The sequence below is a fragment of the Phyllobates terribilis genome, unplaced genomic scaffold (genome assembly GCF_046119375.1).
Source record: "Phyllobates terribilis strain yellow unplaced genomic scaffold, ASM4611937v1 Scaffold_180__1_contigs__length_3869351, whole genome shotgun sequence".
Classification (NCBI taxonomy): Eukaryota; Metazoa; Chordata; class Amphibia; order Anura; family Dendrobatidae; genus Phyllobates; species Phyllobates terribilis.
The window spans coordinates 2,690,001-2,711,607 of NW_027362940.1; the positions used below are offsets into that span (position 1 = coordinate 2,690,001).

General features: G+C 47.6%; 1 protein-coding gene across 1 annotated transcript in view; it reads left to right on the top strand.

The window, feature by feature from the left end:
• The window catches only part of LOC141212599 (dynein axonemal heavy chain 12-like), a 22,498-nt gene extending 1,810 nt beyond the window's left edge, over window positions 1–20,688 (top strand). Inside the window, exons 2-7 of the mRNA XM_073664965.1 lie at window positions 4,215–4,321; window positions 7,804–7,988; window positions 8,280–8,400; window positions 9,536–9,818; window positions 14,489–14,606; window positions 20,133–20,688. Of these exons, the coding sequence (XP_073521066.1) occupies window positions 7,848–7,988; window positions 8,280–8,400; window positions 9,536–9,567 (294 nt within the window). The 5' untranslated portion in view covers window positions 4,215–4,321; window positions 7,804–7,847 and the 3' untranslated portion in view covers window positions 9,568–9,818; window positions 14,489–14,606; window positions 20,133–20,688. The remainder of the gene's footprint in view (window positions 1–4,214; window positions 4,322–7,803; window positions 7,989–8,279; window positions 8,401–9,535; window positions 9,819–14,488; window positions 14,607–20,132) is intronic.
• Window positions 20,689–21,607: the final 919 nt, after the last annotated feature.

Here is a 21,607-nt window from a genome sequence, read left to right on the forward strand (position 1 = left end):
TGCATGGCACCCCTCACCCCCCAATCCTGGTATGGATAGTCCCCTCACCCGCCAATCCTGGTATGTATGGTCCTCTCACCCCCCAATCCTGGTATGTATGGCACCCCTCACCCCCCAATCCTGGTATGTATGGCACCCCTCACCCCCCAATCCTGGTATGTATGGCACCCCTCATCCCTATCATGCTACACACACATACAAGAAAATAAACACTTATACTCACCTTTCTTCCCTGTGCTCCAGCGCTGTTTCCCGTTCTGCTGGAGGCCGGGGGAGGAGTGCGGCGCCGAAGTACGCGTGTGCTCATACCACGCTGTCCGGCTCTATTTTGCTGAAGACACATTGCAAATGTGTCTTCAGTAAAATGGCGCCGGATAGCGCTATGCGCATGTGCCGATTTCAATGCCTCCCTCTTCCCCCGGACTCTGGACCGAACAGAGGCGCCGCGGTAGCGCTCATCCCGGTCAGGTAAGTATGTAAGTATGGCGCCAGAGATCGCGGTATGTGTTCAGTGTATACGCATACCTCGATCTCCAGCACCATACACTCCTCTTACCTGTAACGGCTCCATGCGTTCTTCAGTCTGGAGCCAGACTGTGCAGGCGTGTCGCACTAGCGCAGACTATAAAGGCTTCAGACAGAGGGACGCTTGTAGCGTTATATTATAGATACTCTATATGTATGTATATATATATATATGTATACTGTATATGTGTATATGCATACTGTATGTATATATATATGTATACTGTATATGGGTGTGTATATATGTATACTGTATATGGGTGTGTATATGTATACTGTATATGGGTGTGTATATATGTATACTGTATGTGTGTGTATATATATGTATACTGTATATGTGTGTGTATATCTATACTGTGTATATATGTATACTGTATATGGGTGTGTATATATGTATACTGTATATAGGTGTATATATATGTATACTGTAGATGTGTGTATATGTATACTGTATATGGGTGTATATATGTATGCTGTATGTGTGTGTATATATATATGTACAGTGGTGGCCAAAAGTATTGGCACCCCTGCAATTCTGTCAGATAATACTCAGTTTCTTCCTGAAAATGATTGCAATCACAAATTCTTTGGTCTTATTATCTTCATTTAATTTGCTTGCAAGGAAAAACACAAAAGAGAATGAAGCAAAAATAAAATCATTGATCATTTCACACAAAACTCCAAAAATGGGCCGGACAAAAGTATTGGCACCCTCAGCCTAATACTTGGTTGCACAACCTTTAGCCAAAATAACTGCGAACAACCGCTTCCGGTAACCATCAATGAGTTTCTTACAATGCTCTGCTGGAATTGTAGACCATTCTTCTTTGGCAAACTTGTAGTGAGCTGGCCGTCTCTGGCTGTTCTGTGATAATTGATATAGAGCCTGTTACAGAAGTGATTACACAGGATGATGTTGCCACCTTGTGGCCAGAGGTTGCACCTGCGCAGGGTGTGATGACAGAGAAAAAGACTGAGCCTCCTGTGTCCCGCCCTAGAGAGTCACGTGACCAAAGTGGGAAGCAGGAAAAAGCGCGCGCAGAGTCTGCTGTGGTCTGTGAAAAGAGCCAGGACGGTGTGCAGGCCCTCGTGTGTGGCGCAGGAGAGACTCTCAACGTGATTTCTTCTATCTGACACCATATCCTCGGAGCCTTCCCCAGCTCCTGCACTGCTGAAGGATTCAGCTGTTACACTCCCTGCTACTGGAGTGTGGACTACATAAGGGGACCCACCAGAGCTTCTATCCGGATCAGAGAGACTGTAAGCGGGACCTCTGGCGAGAGGCCGAAGTATCCCTTCCTTTGTTTCCGCGAATTCTGCTGTTCCTGTTTTTTCTCCGGCTGGGACGCCTTCCTGCAAAGACAGACAGGCCTGCGACGGGGGACACATCCTTCTGGAGTAAAGGACTGGTAACGTGTGAGTAGGGACAGTGAGGGTCAGCTTATCAGTACACGTTATTACTGTGCATATTTACGGTTGTCATTTATTGTTTTTTTTTCTTTGCTGTGTTAAAAATGTATGCGAGTAAAGATACGGTTGTCAAGATAGAGTCTGTGTGTGGGGATCTTGCTGGGCCAGATCATAGATACCAATGCGCGGCCTTGCCCGCGGTCACTTCAAACTGCTCCAGGTCCCTGATATTTGAAGGGAGCCTTCTCCAAACTGCCATTTTGCGATCTCTCCACAGGTGTTCTATGGGATTCAGGTCTGGACTCATTGCTGGCCACCTTAGAAGTCTCCAGTGCTTTCTCTAAAACCATTTTATAGTGCTTTTGGAAGTGTGTTTTGGGTCATTGTCCTGCTGGAAGACCCATGACCTCTAAGGGCGACCCAGCTTTCTCACACTGGGCCCTACATTATGCTGCAAAATTTGTTGGTAGTCTTCAGACTTCATAATGCCATGCACACGGTCAAGCAGTCCAGTGCCAGAGGCAGCAAAGCAACCCCAAAACATCAGGGAACCTCCGCCATGTTTGACTGTAGGGACCGTGTTCTTTTCTTTGAATGCCTCTTTTTTTTTCCTGTACACTCTATGTTGATGCTTTTTCCCAAAAAGCTCTACTTTTGTCTCATCTGACCAGAGAACATTCTTCCAAAACGTTTTAGGCTTTCTCAGGTAAGTTTTGGCAAACTCCAGCCTGGCTTTTTTATGTCTCGGGGTAAGAAGTGGGGTCTTCCTGGGTATCCTACCATACAGTCCCTTTTCATTCAGACGCCAACGGATAGTATGGGTTGACACTGCTGTACCCTCGGACTGCAGGGAGCTTGAACTTGTTTGGATGTTAGTCGAGGTTCTTTATCCACCATCCGCACAATCTTGCGTTGAAATCTCTCGTCAATTTTTTTTTCCGTCCACATCTAGGGAGGTTAGCCACAGTGCCATGGGCTTTACACTTCTTGATGACACTGCGCACGGAAGACACAGGAACATTCAGGTCTTTGGAGATGGACTTGTAGCCTTGAGATTGCTCATGCTTCCTCACAATTTGGTTTCTCAAGTCCTCAGACAGTTCTTTGGTCTTCTTTCTTTTCTCCATGCTCAATGTGGTACACACAAGGATACAGGACAGAGGCTGAGTCAACTTTAATCCATGTTAACTGGCTGCAAGTGTGATTTAGTTATTGCCAACACCTGTTAGGTGCCACAGGTAAGTTACATGTGCTGTTAATTACACGAATTAGAGAAGCATCACATGATTTTTCAAAGGGTGCCAATACTTTTGTCCACCCCCTTTTTTAGGTTTGGTGTGGAATTATATCCAATCTGGCTTTAGGACAATTCTTTTTGTGTTTTTTTTCATTGAAGACAAATTAAATGAAGAGAATAAGACCAAAGAATTTATGATTGCAATCATTTTCAGGAAGAAACGGAGTATTATCTGACAGAATTGCAGGGGTGCCAATACTTTTGGCCAGCACTGTATACTGTATATGGGCGTGTGTATATATATATATATGTATACTGGTATGTGTGTGTATATGTGTGTATATATGTGTATATATGTATACTGTATATGTGTGTATATATGTATACTGTATATGTGTGTATATATGTATACTGTATATGGGTGTGTATATATATATATATATATATATATATATATACAGTATATGGGTGTGTATATATATATATATATACTGTATACTGGGTGTGTATATATGTATACTGTATAAGTGTGTATATATATGTATACTGTATATGGGTGTATATATATGTATACTGGTATATGTGTGTATATATGTATACTGTATATGTGTGTGTATATATATGTATACTGTATATGTGTGTGTATATGTATACTGTATATGTATACTGTATATGTGTGTGTATGTGTATACTGTATATGGGTGTGTATATATGTATACTGTATATGTGTGTATATATATGTATACTGTATATGGGTGTGTATATGTATACTGTATATGTGTGTATATATATGTATACTGTATATGGGTGTGTATATATGTATACTGTATATGTGTGTATATGTATACTGTATATGGGTGGATATATACAGTACAGACCAAAAGTTTGGACACACCTTCTCATTTAAAGATTTTTCTGTATTTTCATGACTATGAAAATTGTACATTCACACTGAAGGCATCAAAACTATGAATTAACACATGTGGAATTATATACTTAACAAAAAAGTGTGAAACAACTGAAAATATGTCTTATATTCTAGGTTCTTCAGAGTAGCCACCTTTTGCTTTGATGACTGCTTTGCACACTCTTGGCATTCTCTTGATGAGCTTCAAGAGGGAGTCACCGGAAATGGTCTTCACCTCACAGGTGTGCCCTGTCAGGTTTAATATGATAAAGTGCTTTATTCTTTGTCGGGTCCAGGGGTCCTGTAGAATGTGAATCCCTGAGGAACAGCGGATCCTTGGCTTGTGCCAAGACAGAAGAAAAGTTGCTGAACACTTGGTACCCCAACGTGATCAATCTATTTGCCAATCAAGATGCCCTGCAGTTGATTAATGCGGACAAATTGGATTCCTTTTATAACTGCGTCTCGACTAGCGGGGTGCCTCAAGGGTCTGTCTTGGGCCCTATATTATTTAATATACTTATTAATGATCTAGTGGAAGGGTTGCATAGTAAAATAGCAATATTTGCAGATGATACTAAACTTTGTAAAGTAGTTAATACAGATGAGGATAGGGCACAGCTACAGGAGGATTTAGATAAATTGGGGAGTTGGGCCAAAAAATGGCAAATGGGGTTCAATGCCGATAAATGTAAGGTCATGCACATGGGAAAGAAAAACAGCAGTCACCCATACATATTAAATGGGAAACCGTTGGGGAAATCTGACATGGAGAAGGACCTGGGCGTCTTGGTTAACAGCAAATTAAATTGGAGTGCCCAGTGTCAGGCAGCAGCTGCGAAGGCAAATAGAGTCATGGCATGCATCAGAAGAGGAATAGGGGCATATGATGAGAACATTGTTCTTCCTCTGTATAAAGCGCTGGTAAGGCCGCACTTAGAATATTGTGCACAGTTCTGGGCTCCGGTACTCAGGAAAGACATATTGGAGCTAGAGAGGGTACAAAGGAGGGCGACTAAGGTAATAAAGGGAATGGAGGGACTAGAATACCCAGAGAGGTTGTCCAAATTAGGCCTATTTACGTTGGAAAAGAGAAGGCTTAGGGAAGACCTCATAAACATGTATAAATACATCAGGGGGCTGTACAGAGATCTCTCCCATGACCTGTTTATACCAAGGATGGTGACAAAGACGAGGGGGCACACTATGCGTCTGGAGGAAAGGAGGTTCCTGCACCAGCATAGAAGGGGATTCTTTACGGTCAGAGCTGTGAGACTCTGGAATTCTCTGGGAGAGGAAGTGGTGATGTCCAACTCACTTAATGAGTTCAAGAGAGGACTGGACGCCTTTCTTGAGAACAATAAAATTACATCTTATGCTTAGTGATAGTTAATTAATCCAGGGATTTAATCTGACTGCCAGATTGGAGTCGGGAAGTGAATTTTTCCTCAATGATGTAAATTGGCCTATACCGCATGGTTTTTTTTTGCCTTCCCCTGGATCAACGCTGCGGAATAGCTGCAGTGCACAAGAAATAGGCTGAACTGGATGGACGCTTGTCTTTTTTCGGCCTTTTAAACTATGTAACTATGTAACACTTATGTCCAAGCAGGTAAAGGCGGCTGCAAGATCCGTGATATATAAGGATTCATGTTCATTATTGTATCTCTGGATCAGACATAGACTCAGAGTGATACAACTAAATAGACCCTATAGGGGTAAAGTTGGCATATCCGGGGGGAAATATATCCCAGATTTGCCAAACTGAGCCAACTCATGAAACACATGGGTACATAGGAGAAGAAAGAGTTAATTGGCGTAAAAAATATAAATTTTTATTCCATCAAGTTAAAAAACGTACATAGTAAAAAGAGAAATGACATAATACGGATAGTATAAAGACACTAATTAGATTACCAATGTAGCAAGATATGTTACAAAGTATACATATATGGTCACGCATATGGTCACAGTGGGACATGAGCAATATAGATAATATAGCATAAGGTTAGTATATCAAGACAATCCAATGAGTGTAATAATATATCAAAAAGTAATCCAGAAGTATTCCATAGTCATTGGATTTACACTTGCCATATGCATCAGGTATCCATCTAAATAATGCTCCTGCCCACAAATAATCAGATACATGTCACATAAAACATTTTTTAAGGTAGTCTCTTACCACAAAGAGTGCCAAAAAGGAGGGTAAAGTGCATAAAGGAACGCACAGTGGCAGAGTGGTATTCCCATCTCATATATGTATGGCACTTCCACAGTCTGAGGACGCACATTCGGCTGAAGTATATTGCTGCGCAGGGACATGCCGGGTCCCTGAGCTGCAATGCATGCCGCCAGCCAATCAAAGGCCAGTAGCTGATGTCGGCGTGCCAGTCACGAGCGACGCATGGAAGTGACGTCATGCGCTGCCTCTACCGGCACACTGAAATCAGCTACAGAAGAAGACGCCGCATGTCGTGGGAGCGCAGGAAGGTAAGAAGAATCATTTATTTTTGTTTATTTAATGTATTAGAAAAGAACGACAGAACATTATACCAGGAAAGGGCCAAGGATGGGGAGCATTAGACAAGGAAGGGGCTCAGGGTGGGGAGAATTAGACAAGGAAGGGGCCCAGGATGGGGAGCATTATATAAAGAAGGGGCCCAGGATGGGGAACATTATACAAGGAAAGGGCCCAGGATAGGGAGCATTATACCAGAATGGGGGTCATTATACCATGACATGGGCCAGGATGAAGGACATTACACCAGGAAGGGCACAAGGATGGAGGTCATTATACCAGAATGGGGCCTAGGATGGGGGACAGGATACCAGGATGGAGGACATTGTTATAGGATGGGGGACATTGTACCAGGATTGGGGACATTGTTACAGGAAGGGGCCAGGATGGGGGACATTATTACAGTAAGAGGCCCAGGACCAAGGACATTATACCAGGAAGGAGCCCAGGATTGGGACGTTATTGCTGAAAGGGGCTCAGGATGGGGGGTATTATACACAGAAGGTGGATATTATAACAGGAAGAGGCCCAGGATCGGGGATATTATAACAGGAAGGGGCGCAGGATGGGGAACATTATACCAGGAAGGGGCCTAGAATGAGAGACATTATTATAGGATGGGGCTACAATGGGAAACATCCAAGGCAGGGACGAACACGCGCATCATTATCGGATCTAGAATGCTACAAGGGCCCATACATCTGACCAACATGCTGGTGGGGGCCCAGGTCCAAATTTTGCACATCTGCAGGAACATGGCATATGGCTTAACAGTATGTCATATGTTGGGAAGGGGTTAAGCTACAGCACATTACATAGCCTCTTGCAGCTATATCAATGGAAAAATTAAAAAATGTATGGCTTTTTGAAGAAGGGAAGGAAAAAATGCAAAACAAAAAATTATCCGGTCCTGAAGGGATTAAGGAGTTCCCACCCACAGTAAATGTTGTCACTCAGCTTAAAATCTTCACTTGCTTATTAGCAGAAGCTAAGGTTTCATTAGGATCTCCGAGGCTAAAGTTACATGCGGCTCCAGCTTACATGTAAAGGGGATGGTATCAAGGAGTCTCGCCAAACTTTCCCTACAAATGTCCAACAATTCAGAATTCATATCCATTGATAATTTATCTTCTAAAATGATAGCATTTTTTTTCTATCCTTTTCATTTTATGTGTAATTAACTTTTTGCTCTCCTCCTTTAAGCAATGGGAGGAACGACTGATAAGGATCCAGGAAACCATTGATGAATGGCTGAAGGTGCCGACCCAGTGGCTTTAATCTTCTCTTCTGAGGACATCATGCAGCAAATGCCTGAAGAAGGACGCTTATTCCAGACTGTGGACAGAAACTGGAGAGAGATCATGAAACATTGCGTTAAAGACCCGAAGGTAAATGGATGCTTCATGGTGGACTGATACAAGAAAGCACAGTCATCTTGCATCCAGGATTGATGTTTTCCAAGAGTCCGTGTCCTGATGCTTCCATCACAAGGATCCCGGGTTATGGGGCTCCGCACTGCCTGGACTCCAGCCTCCCGCATCTTCTATTTTCTATCCAAATAGGTTCTAATTTTTCTTTTAATATAAACTATTGGCACAATAGTCAATGAATGTGACCTTTTTTCAGTCTCTATAACTATATAATGGAATCTTACTTATGGGCTATCTACTTTGTTTTAGGTTTTAAGCGCCACTTCTCTGACCGGACTTCTGGAGAAACTTCAGGACAGCAATGTGCTTCTGGATAAAATCATGAAAGGGCTGAATGCCTATCTGGAGAAGAAGAGGCTTTTTTCCCACGGTATAGTCCTTTCACTTGTTGCAATGATTGTATATATTCCTTAAATATTTTTTTTTCTTATTTAAACGCATTGAAATCATTTTTGTAATTGGATTTCATTAATAATTTTGCACTGTTTGCCTTCTATTGGCTCTGTGTTGCGCTGGCTATTGGACTTATTTTTAATCTGTCTTTTTTCAGCTCCTCTTAGCCGATTTATGACCACAGATCACATCAAAGCTGAATGTGCAGGAAACAAAAAGCCTAACGGTGCAACATTTTTAATGAAACTGAATTGTCGCAAATACTCGCAATTAAATGGGTATTCCCATCTCCAAGATCCTATCCCAATATGTAGTAGGCGTAGTAATAATAATAATATTAGCAAATACCTCCAATTAGAAGTGTAGTATAGTTCTTCTGATTCACTATGTCGCTTTCCCCATGTGCAAGGCATTGCAGTAGCTTCGGTATCCATGGTTACGACCACTCATATAGTGACAGTTATTTGCTAGTGGTCGTAACCTAAGCTACTGCAATGCCCTGCACATGGGGTAAGCAACAAAACAAATCAGAAGAACTATACTAAACTTCTAATTGGAGGTATTTGCTAATATTATTATTATTACGCATACTACATATTGGGGTAGAATCCTGGAGATGGGAATACACATTTCAGTTAAATAAAAAAAAGTTCCCAAAGCTGGATAGCCCCTTTAAGCTAACCATACGCATGACATATGAGATACCCGTGGTCTGAATGGTTATTTGGCTATTTCTCCTGACTCCCACCTATTCTGCTGAACAGTCATGTGGTTTTAATGGGGAGAGAGGAGAAAGTCGGTACTGGACACCTCCGGCAGCGGGTTATCTCCCCTGAGAACCAAAAGACCGGGTATTGAAATCCCATCTGCCCGATCCTTCTGGCCCTGACATCCTCTATCGGGGGAGAGTCAGGAGACCCCCATACACATCAGTGGGTAGGCCGGTCCTGCTGCAATCGTCAGGTTTAAACTATTTTAATCCAATGTGTATGGGGACTGAATCTTTACTTTAAAGCTTTGCTTTTCTATTTTCTCACATAGACACTAATACAAATGGCGCCTGACCCAATACTTTAATGACATCTTTATCATATTGTGCATTTTCGCTTTAGCTTTTTCTTCCTGTACAACGATGAAATGCTAGAAATTCTCTCTGAGACTAAAGATCCTCTGCGGGTCCAACCACATCTAAAGAAGGGCTTTGAAGGCATAGCAAAGCTGGAGCTCCTTCCTAACCTGGACATCAAAGCCATGTACAGCACCGAGGGGGAACGCGTAGAGCTCATCCAGACCATCTCCACCTCCGAGGCTCGGGGGGCCGTGGAGAAGTGGCTCATCCAAGGGGAAGATGTCATGTTAAGGAGCGTGCATGATGTTATTGCTCGGTCACGAATGGTACGGATCTACCTACAGACCAAAAGCATTAATTGGAACTAATCTAGTCTATATATATAATCGTCTTATCCCATCTGTCTGTCTGTCTGTGTGTCTGTCTGTCCAGGAAATCCCGCGTCGCTCATTGGTCCGGCAGCGGCCAATCAGCGCCGGGGGATTTCTAAAAAAAGATGGCGGCCGTTAGCGGCTCATCTGCGGGACGGAGCTGAGCGGCGATGCAGCCAGGAGATGACTGGCGCAAGGCGCTCATCTCCCGGCCGGCAACAGCAGAAGGAACCCGACCGACGGACCCATCTGCGGGATGGAGATGCAGCCGGAAGATGAGCGCCGCGAGGCGCTCATCTCCCGGCCGGTAGCAGCGGAAGGACCGCCGGCGTCGCTGACCTCCATGCGGAAGGGAGGACCGGGGAGCGGCGCTGCGGGTCGGGATACTTCTGCTGTGAGCGCCCGCTATGTCCCGGGTTCTCGCAGCGGAAGTAGCCGCACAGGCAGCGCCGCTCCCCGGTCCTCACCAAGACGATTCGATGATTGATCGCGGTCTTCGGACCCGACCAATCACTGATCTTAGCGCAAAACTTAAACACCGCTGTGCTGATTGGTCGCCGACGCTGCCCGCGACCAATCACCGATCTTGGCTCCACATTTAAACACCGCTGTGGTGATTGGTCGCGGCCGATATTTAAATTTGGCGCCAAAATCGGTGATTGGTCGCGGCCGATATTTCAATTTGGCGCCCAAATCGGTGATTGGTCGCGGTCAGCGTCCGCGACCAATCAGCACAATAGTGTTTAACTTTGGCGCCAAGATCAGTCATTGGTCGCGGGCCAAGACAGCGACCAATCACCGATTTGTGCGGCACTTTTAAATAGCGTCCGTGACCAATTGGATGTCAGCGCCGCTCCCCGGTCCTCCCTTCACACCCTAGCCGCATGGATGTCAGCGCCGCTCCCCGGTCCTCCCTTCACACCCTAGCCGCATGGATGTCAGCGCCGCTCCCCGGTCCTCCCTTCACACCCTAGCCGCATGGATGTCAGCGGCGCTGCCTGTGCGGATACTTCCGCTCCGAGAACCCGGGACATGAGCGGGCGCTCGCAGCAGAAGTATCTGGACTCGCAGCGCCGCTCCCCGGTCCTCCCTTAACACCCTAGCCGCTGATGTCCCCACTGTATCCGCATGGTCTTACAAAGGTCCGGACATTTGTGTTAAAAATCGCTGATTGGTCGCTGGCGCTGCCCGCGACCAATCACCGATTTGGGCGCCAAATTTAAATATCGGCCGCGACCAATCACCGATCTTGGCTCCACATTTAAACACCGCTGTGCTGATTGGTCGCGGCTGATATTTAAATTTGGCGCCCAAATCGGTGATTGGTCGCGGGCAGCGCCAGCGACCAATCAGCGATTTTTAACACAAATGTCCGGACCTTTGTAACACCATGCGGATACTGTGGGGACATCAGCGGCTAGGGTGTGAAGGGAGGACCAGGGAGCGGCGCTGCGGGTCGTGATACTTCTGCTCCGAACGCCCGCTCATGTCCCGGGTTCTCGGAGCGGAAGTATCCGCACAGGCAGCGCCGCTGACATCCATGCGGCTAGGGTGTGAAGGGAGGAACGGGGAGCGGCGCTGACATCCAATTGGTCGCGGACGCTATTTAAAAGTGCCGCACAAATCGGTGATTGGTCGCGGTCTTGGCCCACAACCAATCACGGATCTTGCCGCAAAAGTTAAACACTACGGTGCTGATTGGTCGCGGACGCTGACAGCGACCAATCACCGATTTTGGCGCCACATTCAAATATCGGCCGCGACCAATCACCGATCTTGGCTCCACATTTAAACACCGCTGTGCGGATTGGTCGCGGACGCTATTTAAATGTGGCACCAAAATCGGTGATTGGTCGCGCCCAGCGTCGGCGACCAATCAGCACAGCGGTGTTTAAATGTGGAGCCAAGATCGGTGATTGGTCGCGGCCGATATTTGAATGTGGCGCCCAAATCGGTGATTGGTCGCTGTCAGCATCCGCGACCAATTAGCACCGTAGTGTTTAACTTTGGCCGCAAGATCAGTGGTTGGTTGCGGGCCAAGTCGGCGATCAATCACCGATTTGTGCGGCACATTTAAATAGCGGCCGCGACCAATTGGATGTCAGCACCGCTCCCCGGTGCTCCCTTCACGCCCTAGCCGCATGGATGTCAGCGCCGCTGCCTGTGCGGATACTTCCGCTCCGAGAACCCGGGACATGAGCGGGCGCTCGCAGCAGAAGTATCCCGACCCGCAGCGCCGCTCCCCGGTCCTCCCTTCACACCCTAGCCGCTGATGTCCCCACAGTATCCGCATGGTGTTACAAAGGTCCGGACATTTGTGTTAAAAATCGCTGATTGGTCGCTGACGCTGCCGCCGACCAATCACCGATTTAGGCGCCAAATTTAAATATCGGCCGCGACCAATCACCGATCTTGGCTCAACATTTAAACACCGCTGTACTGATTGGTCGCGGACGCTATTTAAATGTGCCGCCAAAATTGGTGATTGGTCGCGCACAGCGTCGGCGACCAATCAGCACAGCGGTGTTTGAATTTGCCGCCAAGATCGGTGATTGGTCGCGGCCAGCGCCAGCGACCAATCAGCGATTTTTAACACAGATGTCCTGACCTTTGTAGCACCATGCGGATACTGTGGGGACATCAGTGGCTAGGGTGTGAAGGGAGGACCGGGGAGCGGCGCTGCGAGTCCGGATACTTCTGCTGCGAGCGCCCACTCATGTCCCGGGTTCTTGCAGCGGAACTATCCGCACAGGCAGCGGCGCTGACATCCATGCGGCTAGGGTGTGAAGGGAGGACCGGGGAGCGGCGCTGACATCCAATTGGTCGCGGCCGCTATTTAAATTTAAATGTGGCGCCAAAATCGGTGATTGGTCGCGCCCAGCGTCGGCGACCAATCAGCACAGCGGTGTTTAAATGTGGAGCCAAGATCGGTGATTGGTCGCGGCCGATATTTAAAATTGGCGCCCAAATCGGTGATTGGTCGCGGGCAGCACCAGCGACCAATCAGCGATTTTGAACACAAATGTCCGGACCTTTGTAACACCCTGCGGATACTGTGGGGACATCAGCGGCTAGGGTGTGAAGGGGGGACCGGGGAGCGGCGCTGCGGGTCGGGATACTTCTGCTCCGAGCGCCCGCTCATGTCCCGGGTTCTCGCAGCGGAAGTAGCCGCACAGGCAGGGGCGCTCCCCTGTCCTCTCTAATACGATTCCGCTCCCCGCTCCTCACCAATACGATTCGCTGATTGGTCGCGCTCTCCACACCCGACCAATCAGTGATCTTGGCGCTAAAGTTAAACACCGCTCTGCTGATTGTTCGCGTCCGCTGCCCGCAACCAATCACCGATTTGGGCGCCACATTTAAATAGCGGCCGCGACCATTCACCGATCTTGCCGCCACATTTAAACACTGCTGTGCTGATTGGACGCGGACGCCGGACGCGTCCAATCAACGAGATTGGCGCCAAATTTAAGCAACGCTCTGCTGATTGATCGCGGTCGCTGGCCGAGATCAATCAGCAGTATTGGCGCAAAATTTAAACAACGCTCTGCTGATTGGTCGCGGTTGTCGGCCGTGACCAGTCAGCAGTATTGGCGCCAAATTTAAACCTCACTCTGCTGATTGGTCGCAACCACCGGCCGCGACCAATCTGCGTTTTTGGTGCCAAATTTAAACAACGCTCTGCTGATTGGTCACGGTCGCCGGCCGAGACCAATCAGCAGCATTGGGGCCAAATGTAAACCCCGCTGTGCTGATTGGTCGCGGTCGCCGGCAAAGACCCATCAGCATTATTGGTGCCAAATTTAAACCCTGCTCTACTGATTGGTTGCAGCCGCCAGCCGCGACTAATCAGCGATTTTGGTGCCAAATTTAAACACCGCACTGCTGATTGGTCGCGGCCGCCAGCCGCGACCAATCAGCGAGATTGGCGCCAAATTTAAACAACGCTCTGCTGATTGGTCGCTGTCGCCGGCCTCGACCAATCAGCGATTTTGGCACCAAATTTAAAGAATGCTCTGCTGTTTGGTCACGGCCGGCGACCAATCTGTGATTTTGGCGCCGAATTTAAACCCCACTCTGCATCGCTCTGCTGATTGGTCGCGGTCGGCGGCCATGACCAGTCAGCAGTATTGGCGCCAAATTTAAACACCGCTCGGCTGATTGGTCGCGACTAATCAGCGATTTTGGTGCCAAATTTAAACACGCTCTCCAGTCCTCACTAACACGGTTCGCTGATTGGTCGCGGCCGCCGCCCGCGACCAATCATCGATATTGCCGCCAAATTTAAACACCGCTTTGCTGATTGGTCGCGGTTGCCGAACGCGACCAATCAGCGATTTTGGCGCCAAATTTAAACACAGCTCTGCTGATTGCACCCGGTCGGCCGCATACCTATTCTAGAATACCCGATGCATTAGAATCGGGCCACCATCTAGTTCTTTTATATTTGTATAAGATTATTTGGCGGCAGTGAATGATTTGTGGATGATGTATCTCTTGCAATAGAGCCAGGTAGCAGATCTTCTACCTGCAATCGGTAGAAATGAATTTGCTAGATAATACTAGTAAGGTTGTCCCTCTCTTAAATGCTTCTGTCAACGTAATTTAACTTTCTTTTTTAAAAGGCATACCCTGCGACTGCAAGAAAAGACTGGGTGAGGGAATGGCCGGGACAGGTCGTGCTCTGTGTGTCTCATGTTCTGGACAAGTGAAGTGCATGAAGCTATCGGCAGTGGCCCGGAGGTACGGCATAAGCTCCTTTACTGATCAAGGTTGCTTCACTATAAACAGTCATGGCCGGAAGTGTTGGCACCCTTGAAGTTGTTCCAGAAAATGAAGTATTTTTCCATAAAAAATTGCATGTGTATTTTCTGTTATACACATGTTTATTTCCTTTGTATGTATTGGAACAACACAAAAAAAGGCAAATTGGATATAATTTCACACAAAACCCCATAAATGGGTCGGACAAAATTGTTGGCATCTTTCCAAAATTGTGGGTAAACAATTTTGTTTCAAGCATGTGATGCTCGTTCAAACTCACCTGTGGCAAGTAAAAGGTGCGGGCAATATGAAAATCACACCTGAAACCTGATACAAAGGGGAAAAGTTGACTCAGTCTTTGCGTTGTTACGTGCCACACTAAGCAGGGAGAACAGAAAGAGGAGAAGAGAACTGTCTGAGGACTTGAGAACCAAAATTGTTGACTAATATCTTCTTTTTGTGTTGTTCCAATATACACAAATGAAATAAACATGTGAACAACAAAACGTGTAATTGTAATAATTTTCTGGGAGAAATACATATATATACATTCATAGACAGACTTCATGAGTTCTCCTGCTAATAGACTGTCATACCCAGAGACGCAGCTTATAGGAGTTTCCAGGGGGGGATATACCATTGGTGCAACAGAGGTAAGGGGACCCACATTCACATCCAAAGATGCAAGCAGCTTATTTCACAGTACGTTATTAGACTGCAAAGAGCCCATGTAGTGTTCTTGCCCAGGGGTCTTCTCCTGGGGGTTGCAGTTGTACAGCGGCTCAATATCTTGAAGGTACCCAAAAGGCTCCATAGTATTGTTGGGATTTTGCATTGATTCATGCATCTTGTCTAGAGATGCGCAACTAAATTTGCAGGACCTTGGTCTAAGAGAGCAGGTTAGTAGTCTGTGGCTGTTGGATGGGAGCCTTGCTAACCGCCTCTTACATGCCGGCATCCCTGGCTCCTCTTTTGATTAGCCGGCCAGGCGTGATGTCATTTGTGCCTCACACCACAACTATGACATCGACATCAAAAGAGGAGCCGGAGATGCCGGTTCACGGGGCTCCGGTCCTGCGGCCGTGGAATACTGACCGGACTGTTGGACCAGAGTCCTGCAAATCCATTCACTCATCTCTACTCTCGTCATATCTACCAATAAGGGAAGACATTGTATGGGATTTCCCATAATACCAGCATAAAATGAATCCATCTGCATTGAGTTTTCCATGCTGTTTGTAGCAGGGTTTTATAGAGGTACATCTGGGTATTTGGAGCAATTTGCGAGGAGGCAAATTGTCCCAGCAGACTCGCAGCACATTGGGGGCTCTCGTCACCATAGAGGGGCACGCTCGTGACGTGGTCAGGGAAATGATCGAAACAGGTTTGTGCAAACATCATGGCTGGCAGCAAACTTTCCAATACCATGTTCTATTTATTATACACTACATGGAGAAAGGTATTGTGCCCCCTCCACATTACACCTACAGGGGCTTTTATGGCCTCCTATTCTAATCCATATCCAGGATGTTAATATGGAGTCCGTCCCTCTACAGATATCACAGCTCAGTATGCCGAGCACCTTCATACATTTCACCATATTCCTATGTTCTTTCCATATCTATGTTATGTTCCCCCCTCTTTTCTTTGAGTTTTCATAGGACACAATTGATCTTGTCACAGTAAAGCAATCTTGGGGTGTACTTACAATGACGTCTATGGGGCAGTAGTCATTTCTGCATATTGAGATGGTGGTCCCTATATAGGAATGTTTTGGCATCTGTATGTGTCGGCATCCCCTGTATATGACTCATTGCCACAATTGATCTTCTTTATAGTCAGTGGTTTGGATGGCCTAGGTGCGGTTTGTAATATTTTCTATCAATGGTGTGTGCGCCCTCCTCTGTGCAGTGTCGTTCTATAACCATGGATGGACTAATAAAGGGGTTTTATGTCAATTCCTTTAATGACCTTTTGTTCGGTTTCTTTGTAGGTATTATGTCATTCTCCGAGTGGTCAGCCATTTTAAGCCTGAGCAGACATATGGCAATGTAATTGATGTGTGCCTGACATTGTTCTTCCCTATGTGGCGGTGACATATTTATGCTGCCATTCTCCAGTATTTGTTCTAATTAATCATCCTAAAGGTGTTTAGTGGGGTTGAGGTTGAGAACGTGTGGGAAACAGTTCTGCTCTTCTATTCCCTTAGGGTTGGAAGCTACAATTGTTTAAAATGTGTAACATACCTGGCGGCGTCCTTGCATAGTGGTCCATCTCCCACTGTGCAAGAGCGCGCACTTGATCTCCTGTCCAGAATGTCTCTCTGGCTTCCCTCCATGCTGTCTGTTTGTGTCTGTTTCTGCTGCTTAAGGGCGGCGCCCGATCACTTCCTGCTTTTTGTACCTGCTGTGGGTCACACCTCTTGTGCGTCCTCAGCCTATTGCTGTCTGTCACCTGGTATATAGCTCAGCTGCGCCCATCTATCCCTGCCTGAGCATAGTGTTTCTTTCAGTGTGTGCTTGCACTCTGAAGGTGCCAGGTCCCGTTCTGTGTTCTCTTGTCTGCCTATCCTGGAGGCTGTATTTCCAGGCCTGTCTGAACACGCTCCTAGCCTGTTCCTCCTGCCTTCTAGGGGCCGATTACCTAGACCTGTTCCTGTATCTTGTCTGACCTGTCTGAACACGCTCCTAGCCTGTTCCTCCTGCCTTCTAGGGGCCGATTACCTAGACCTGTTCCTGTATCTTGTCTGTCCTGTCTGAACACGCTCCTTGCCTGTTCGTCCTGCCTCTCTGGGGGCCGTATTCCCAGACCCGCTCCTGTATCCCGCTGCAGTGTCGGTCTCCTCCGTACACTCAGTTCCAGTCTGAACTCTCTCCTATCCTTTACCTGTTTTGCCTCTATGTCCGTTCCCTTCCTTTTTCTGCAGAGTCTGAACTCGTACCTAACTCCTGCTTGTTGTCTCTGTACTCCCGTTTGTGAGTTTGTGGTCCACTCGCTACTTCACTGCAAGTACCCTGTGGGTGTCTGGCTCTGCCTTTCCCTTCCTGTCTGTTCCGTGTGTACAGAGCCCTGTCCCCCCTACTCAGCCTAGCCTGCTCTGACTCCTTTGCTCACCGCTCTGGCGGTTCTAGCCTGCTCTGACTCCTTTGCTCACCGCTCCGGCGGTTCTAGCCTGCTCTGACTCCTTTGCTCACTGCTCCGGCGGTTCTAGCCTGCTCTGACTCCTTGCTCACCGCTCCGGCGGTTCTAGTCTGCTCTGACCCCTTTGCTTACCGCTCCGGCGGTTCTAGCCTGCTCTGCTTCTGCCCGCTGCTCCGGCAGTCCTGTCCTGCCCTGCTTCTGCCCGCTGCTCCGGCAGTCCTGTCCTGCCCTGCTTCTGCCCGCTGCTCCGGCAGTCCTGTCCTGCCCTGCTTCTGCCCGCTGCTCCGGCAGTCCTGTCCTGCCCTGCTTGTGCCCGCTGCTCCGGCAGTCCTGTCCTGCCCTGCTTGTGCTCGCTCCTCCTGCAGCCCTGTCCTGCTCTGTTCTTGCCCACCGCTTCGGGCGTTCCCTCTCTGCTGTGGTTGTCTACCGCATCTGCGGTTCTGTGACCCAGTCTGTACTGGGTCTTAACCTTTCTGTGCTCCAGCCCGTCCTTTCGGCCAGTACCTCCCTGCCTGCATACTCGCCTGTATCCACCCATCTGCATACCTGCCGTGTTTGCTTATATCCACCAGTCTGTGCCAGCCTAACCTGCCTGTTCCTGAGTCCCAGTGTGTACTGGGTCCTATCCCGCCTGTGTTCCTACCTGCTAGTGCCTCCCTGTCTGCACTCTAGCTGTGCTTGCCTGTACCCCTCTACCTGTATTGTTCCTGAGTCCCAGTGTGTACTGGGTCCTATCCCGCCTGTGTTCCTACCTGCTAGTGCCTCCCTGTCTGCACTCTAGCTGCACTTGCCTTTACCCGCCTGCCTGCATACCAGTCGTGCCTGCCTATACCCTCCAGTCTGTGCGCCAGCCTAACCAGCCTGATCCAGTAATCCCTGTGTGGGTCAACCCCCGTGTCCGGAGTTTGACCTGGAGTAGCACCTGGTCCCTCTGCCCGGTTTCTCCCTGGTGCACTGGCGTCGTATGCCGTCGTGCCATCTTGGTCGGATCGGCCAGATACTTAGTCACGCCCCTCCAGGCACTCTCCGGTTCATGGTCCAGTGGAATCACTACAATCACACGCACACGCCGCTCAGCCCGGGCGTGTGCATAACAAAATGTCTTGTGCTGAAGCATTAAGATATCTTTTCACTGGAACTAATGGGCCTAGACCACCCCCTAAAAACAAGGCCATACCTCCACCACCAAACTGCCCAGCGGGCACAATGCAGTTAATAGGGTAACGTTCTCCTGGCATTCACCAAATCCAGACTCGTCCATCAGATGCCAGATAGAGAAGTGTGATCCGTCACTGCACAGAACAGGTCTCCTCCAGAGTCCTGTGGTGGCGGCTTCACACCACTCCATCCGACGCTCGGCATCGTGCTTGGTGATGTAAGGCTGCATGCAGCTGCTCGGCCATAAAGCTCCAGGCGGGGGCGCAGTGTTTGTGGTGATGTTGTTACCAAAGTAGATCTGGACTCTGCAGTTATGGAGTCAGGAGAGCGTTCTGCCCTCTGCTCCTCAGCACTCAGTGACCCCGCTCTGTAATGTTCTGGGGTCTCCTGAGTTGCTGCAGTTCCTTCCACTCCTTAATAATATCACTCACATGTGATGGGGGAAGATTTAGGAGGGAAGAAATGTAATATCCAGACTTGTTACCCCGGTGGCTCCTATTACAGGACCGCGCTGGTATCAGAGGGCTCTGCACCACCAGCCATTCTGTCATATGTTAGTAACAGCACACCGCATGGGAGGGCGGATGTTATACACCGGGGGGCGTGGGGATTGATGTTATACACTGGTGGGGGGCGAGAGTCTTAATGTTATACAAGGCCGAGGGGCCAGATGTTATACCCTAGGGGTACGAGGGGCTAGATGTTATACAAGTCCGAGGGCTGGATGTTATACACTGAGGAGCAAGGGGACGGATATTATATACCGGGGGGGCGAGAGGCCGGATGTTATACACCAGGGGGAGGGAGCGAGGGGACAGATGTTATACACCGGGGCTGGGGGCCGGATGTTATACCCTGGGGGCCAGATGTTATGCAATGGAGCGCTTGGGGTTGGATGTTATACAGTGGGGTTGAGGGGATGGATTTTATACACTGGAGGGGGGGCGAGGGGAGAGATGTTATACTAAACTAGGGGCGAGGGGTGGATGTTATACACCGGGGGAGGCGAGAGGCCGGATTTTATAAACTGGGGGCTGAGAGTCCGGATGTTATACACCGTGGGCAATGGGACTAAATGAAAAAAGCAGAATTCGGTGACTAGGAGTTTTGTCCTATAATGTATGTGCATTTGCCTTCCCTTTAGAAACTCTCCCTTGTGATTCTGCAGTGTCTTAGAGGTTGACTATCTTTTCCTACATTCCTCAGGAGTTTCTCATGAACAGACTTCCGGTGGCTTGCCCAACTCCGCTATTACTGGGAGAATGAGAATGCGAGAGTGCGAATCATCAACTGCAATGTGAAGTCCGCCTATGAGTACCTGGGCAGCTCCCCACGCCTGGTCATCACTCCGCTCACTGACCGATGCTAGCGGACTCTGCTATGATGTGATGGGTTATGCTCAGAAATGTTTTTGACTTTTGTATGATGCATGAAACTTATTAGCAATTATTATTGATATTTCATACCAGTTCTTTCATGTTTCATTGGTAGATCGGTGCTTTTTATCTAAATCTTGGTGGAGCTCCAGAAGGTCCGGCCGGCACAGGAAAAACTGAGACCACCAAAGATTTGGCCAAGGCGCTGGCCGTGCAGTGTGTGGTCTTTAACTGCTCTGATGGTTTGGACTACATAGCAATGTCAAAGGTACATACAATGTTAAGCTGCTCCATTGCAGATAATAAACTGACTCCATCCGATGTTCTGCTGACATCTTTTGATTATATAGTACAGACCAAAAGTTTGGACACACATTCTCATTTAAAGATTTTCCTGTATTTTCATGACTATGAAAATTGTACATTCACACTGAAAGCATCAAAACTATGAATAAACACATGTGGAATTATATACTTAACAAAAACGTGTGAAATAACAGAAAATATGTCTTATATTCTAGGTTCTTCAAAGTAGCTACCTTTTGCTTTGATGACTGCTTTGCACACTCTTGGCATTCTCTTGATGAGCTTCAAGAGGTAGTCACCGGAAATGGTTTTCACTTCACAGGTGTGCCCTGTCAGGTTTAATAAGTGGGATTTCTTGCCTTATAAATGGTGTTGGGACCATCAGTTGCGTTGTGCAGAAGTATGGTGGATACACAGCTGATAGTCCTACTGAATAGACTGTTAGAATTTGTATTATGGCAAGAAATAAGCAGCTAAGTAAAGAAAAACGAGTGGCCATCATTACTTTAAGAAATGAAGGTCAGTCAGTGCGAAAAATTGGGAAAACTTTGAAAGTGTCCCCAAGTGCAGTTGCAAAAACCATCAAGCGCTACTAAGAAACTGGCTCACATGAGGACAGCCCCAAGAAAGGAAGACCAAGAGTCACCTCTGCTTCTGAGGATAAGTTTATCCGAGTCACCAGCCTCAGAAATCGCAGGTTAACAGCAGCTCAGATTAGAGACCAGGTCAATGCCACACAGAGTTCTAGCAGCAGACACATCTCTTAAACGACTGTTAAGAGGCGACTTTGTGCAGCAGGCCTTCATGGTAAAATAGCTGCTAGGAAACAAGCAGAAGAGAGTTGTTTGGGCTAAAGAACACAAGGAATGGACATTAGACCAGTGGAAAATTGTGCTTTGGTCTGATGAGTCCAAATTTGAGATCTTTGGTTCCAGCCACCGTGTCTTTGTGCGACGCAGAAAAAGTGAACGGATGGACTCTACATGCCTGGTTCCCACC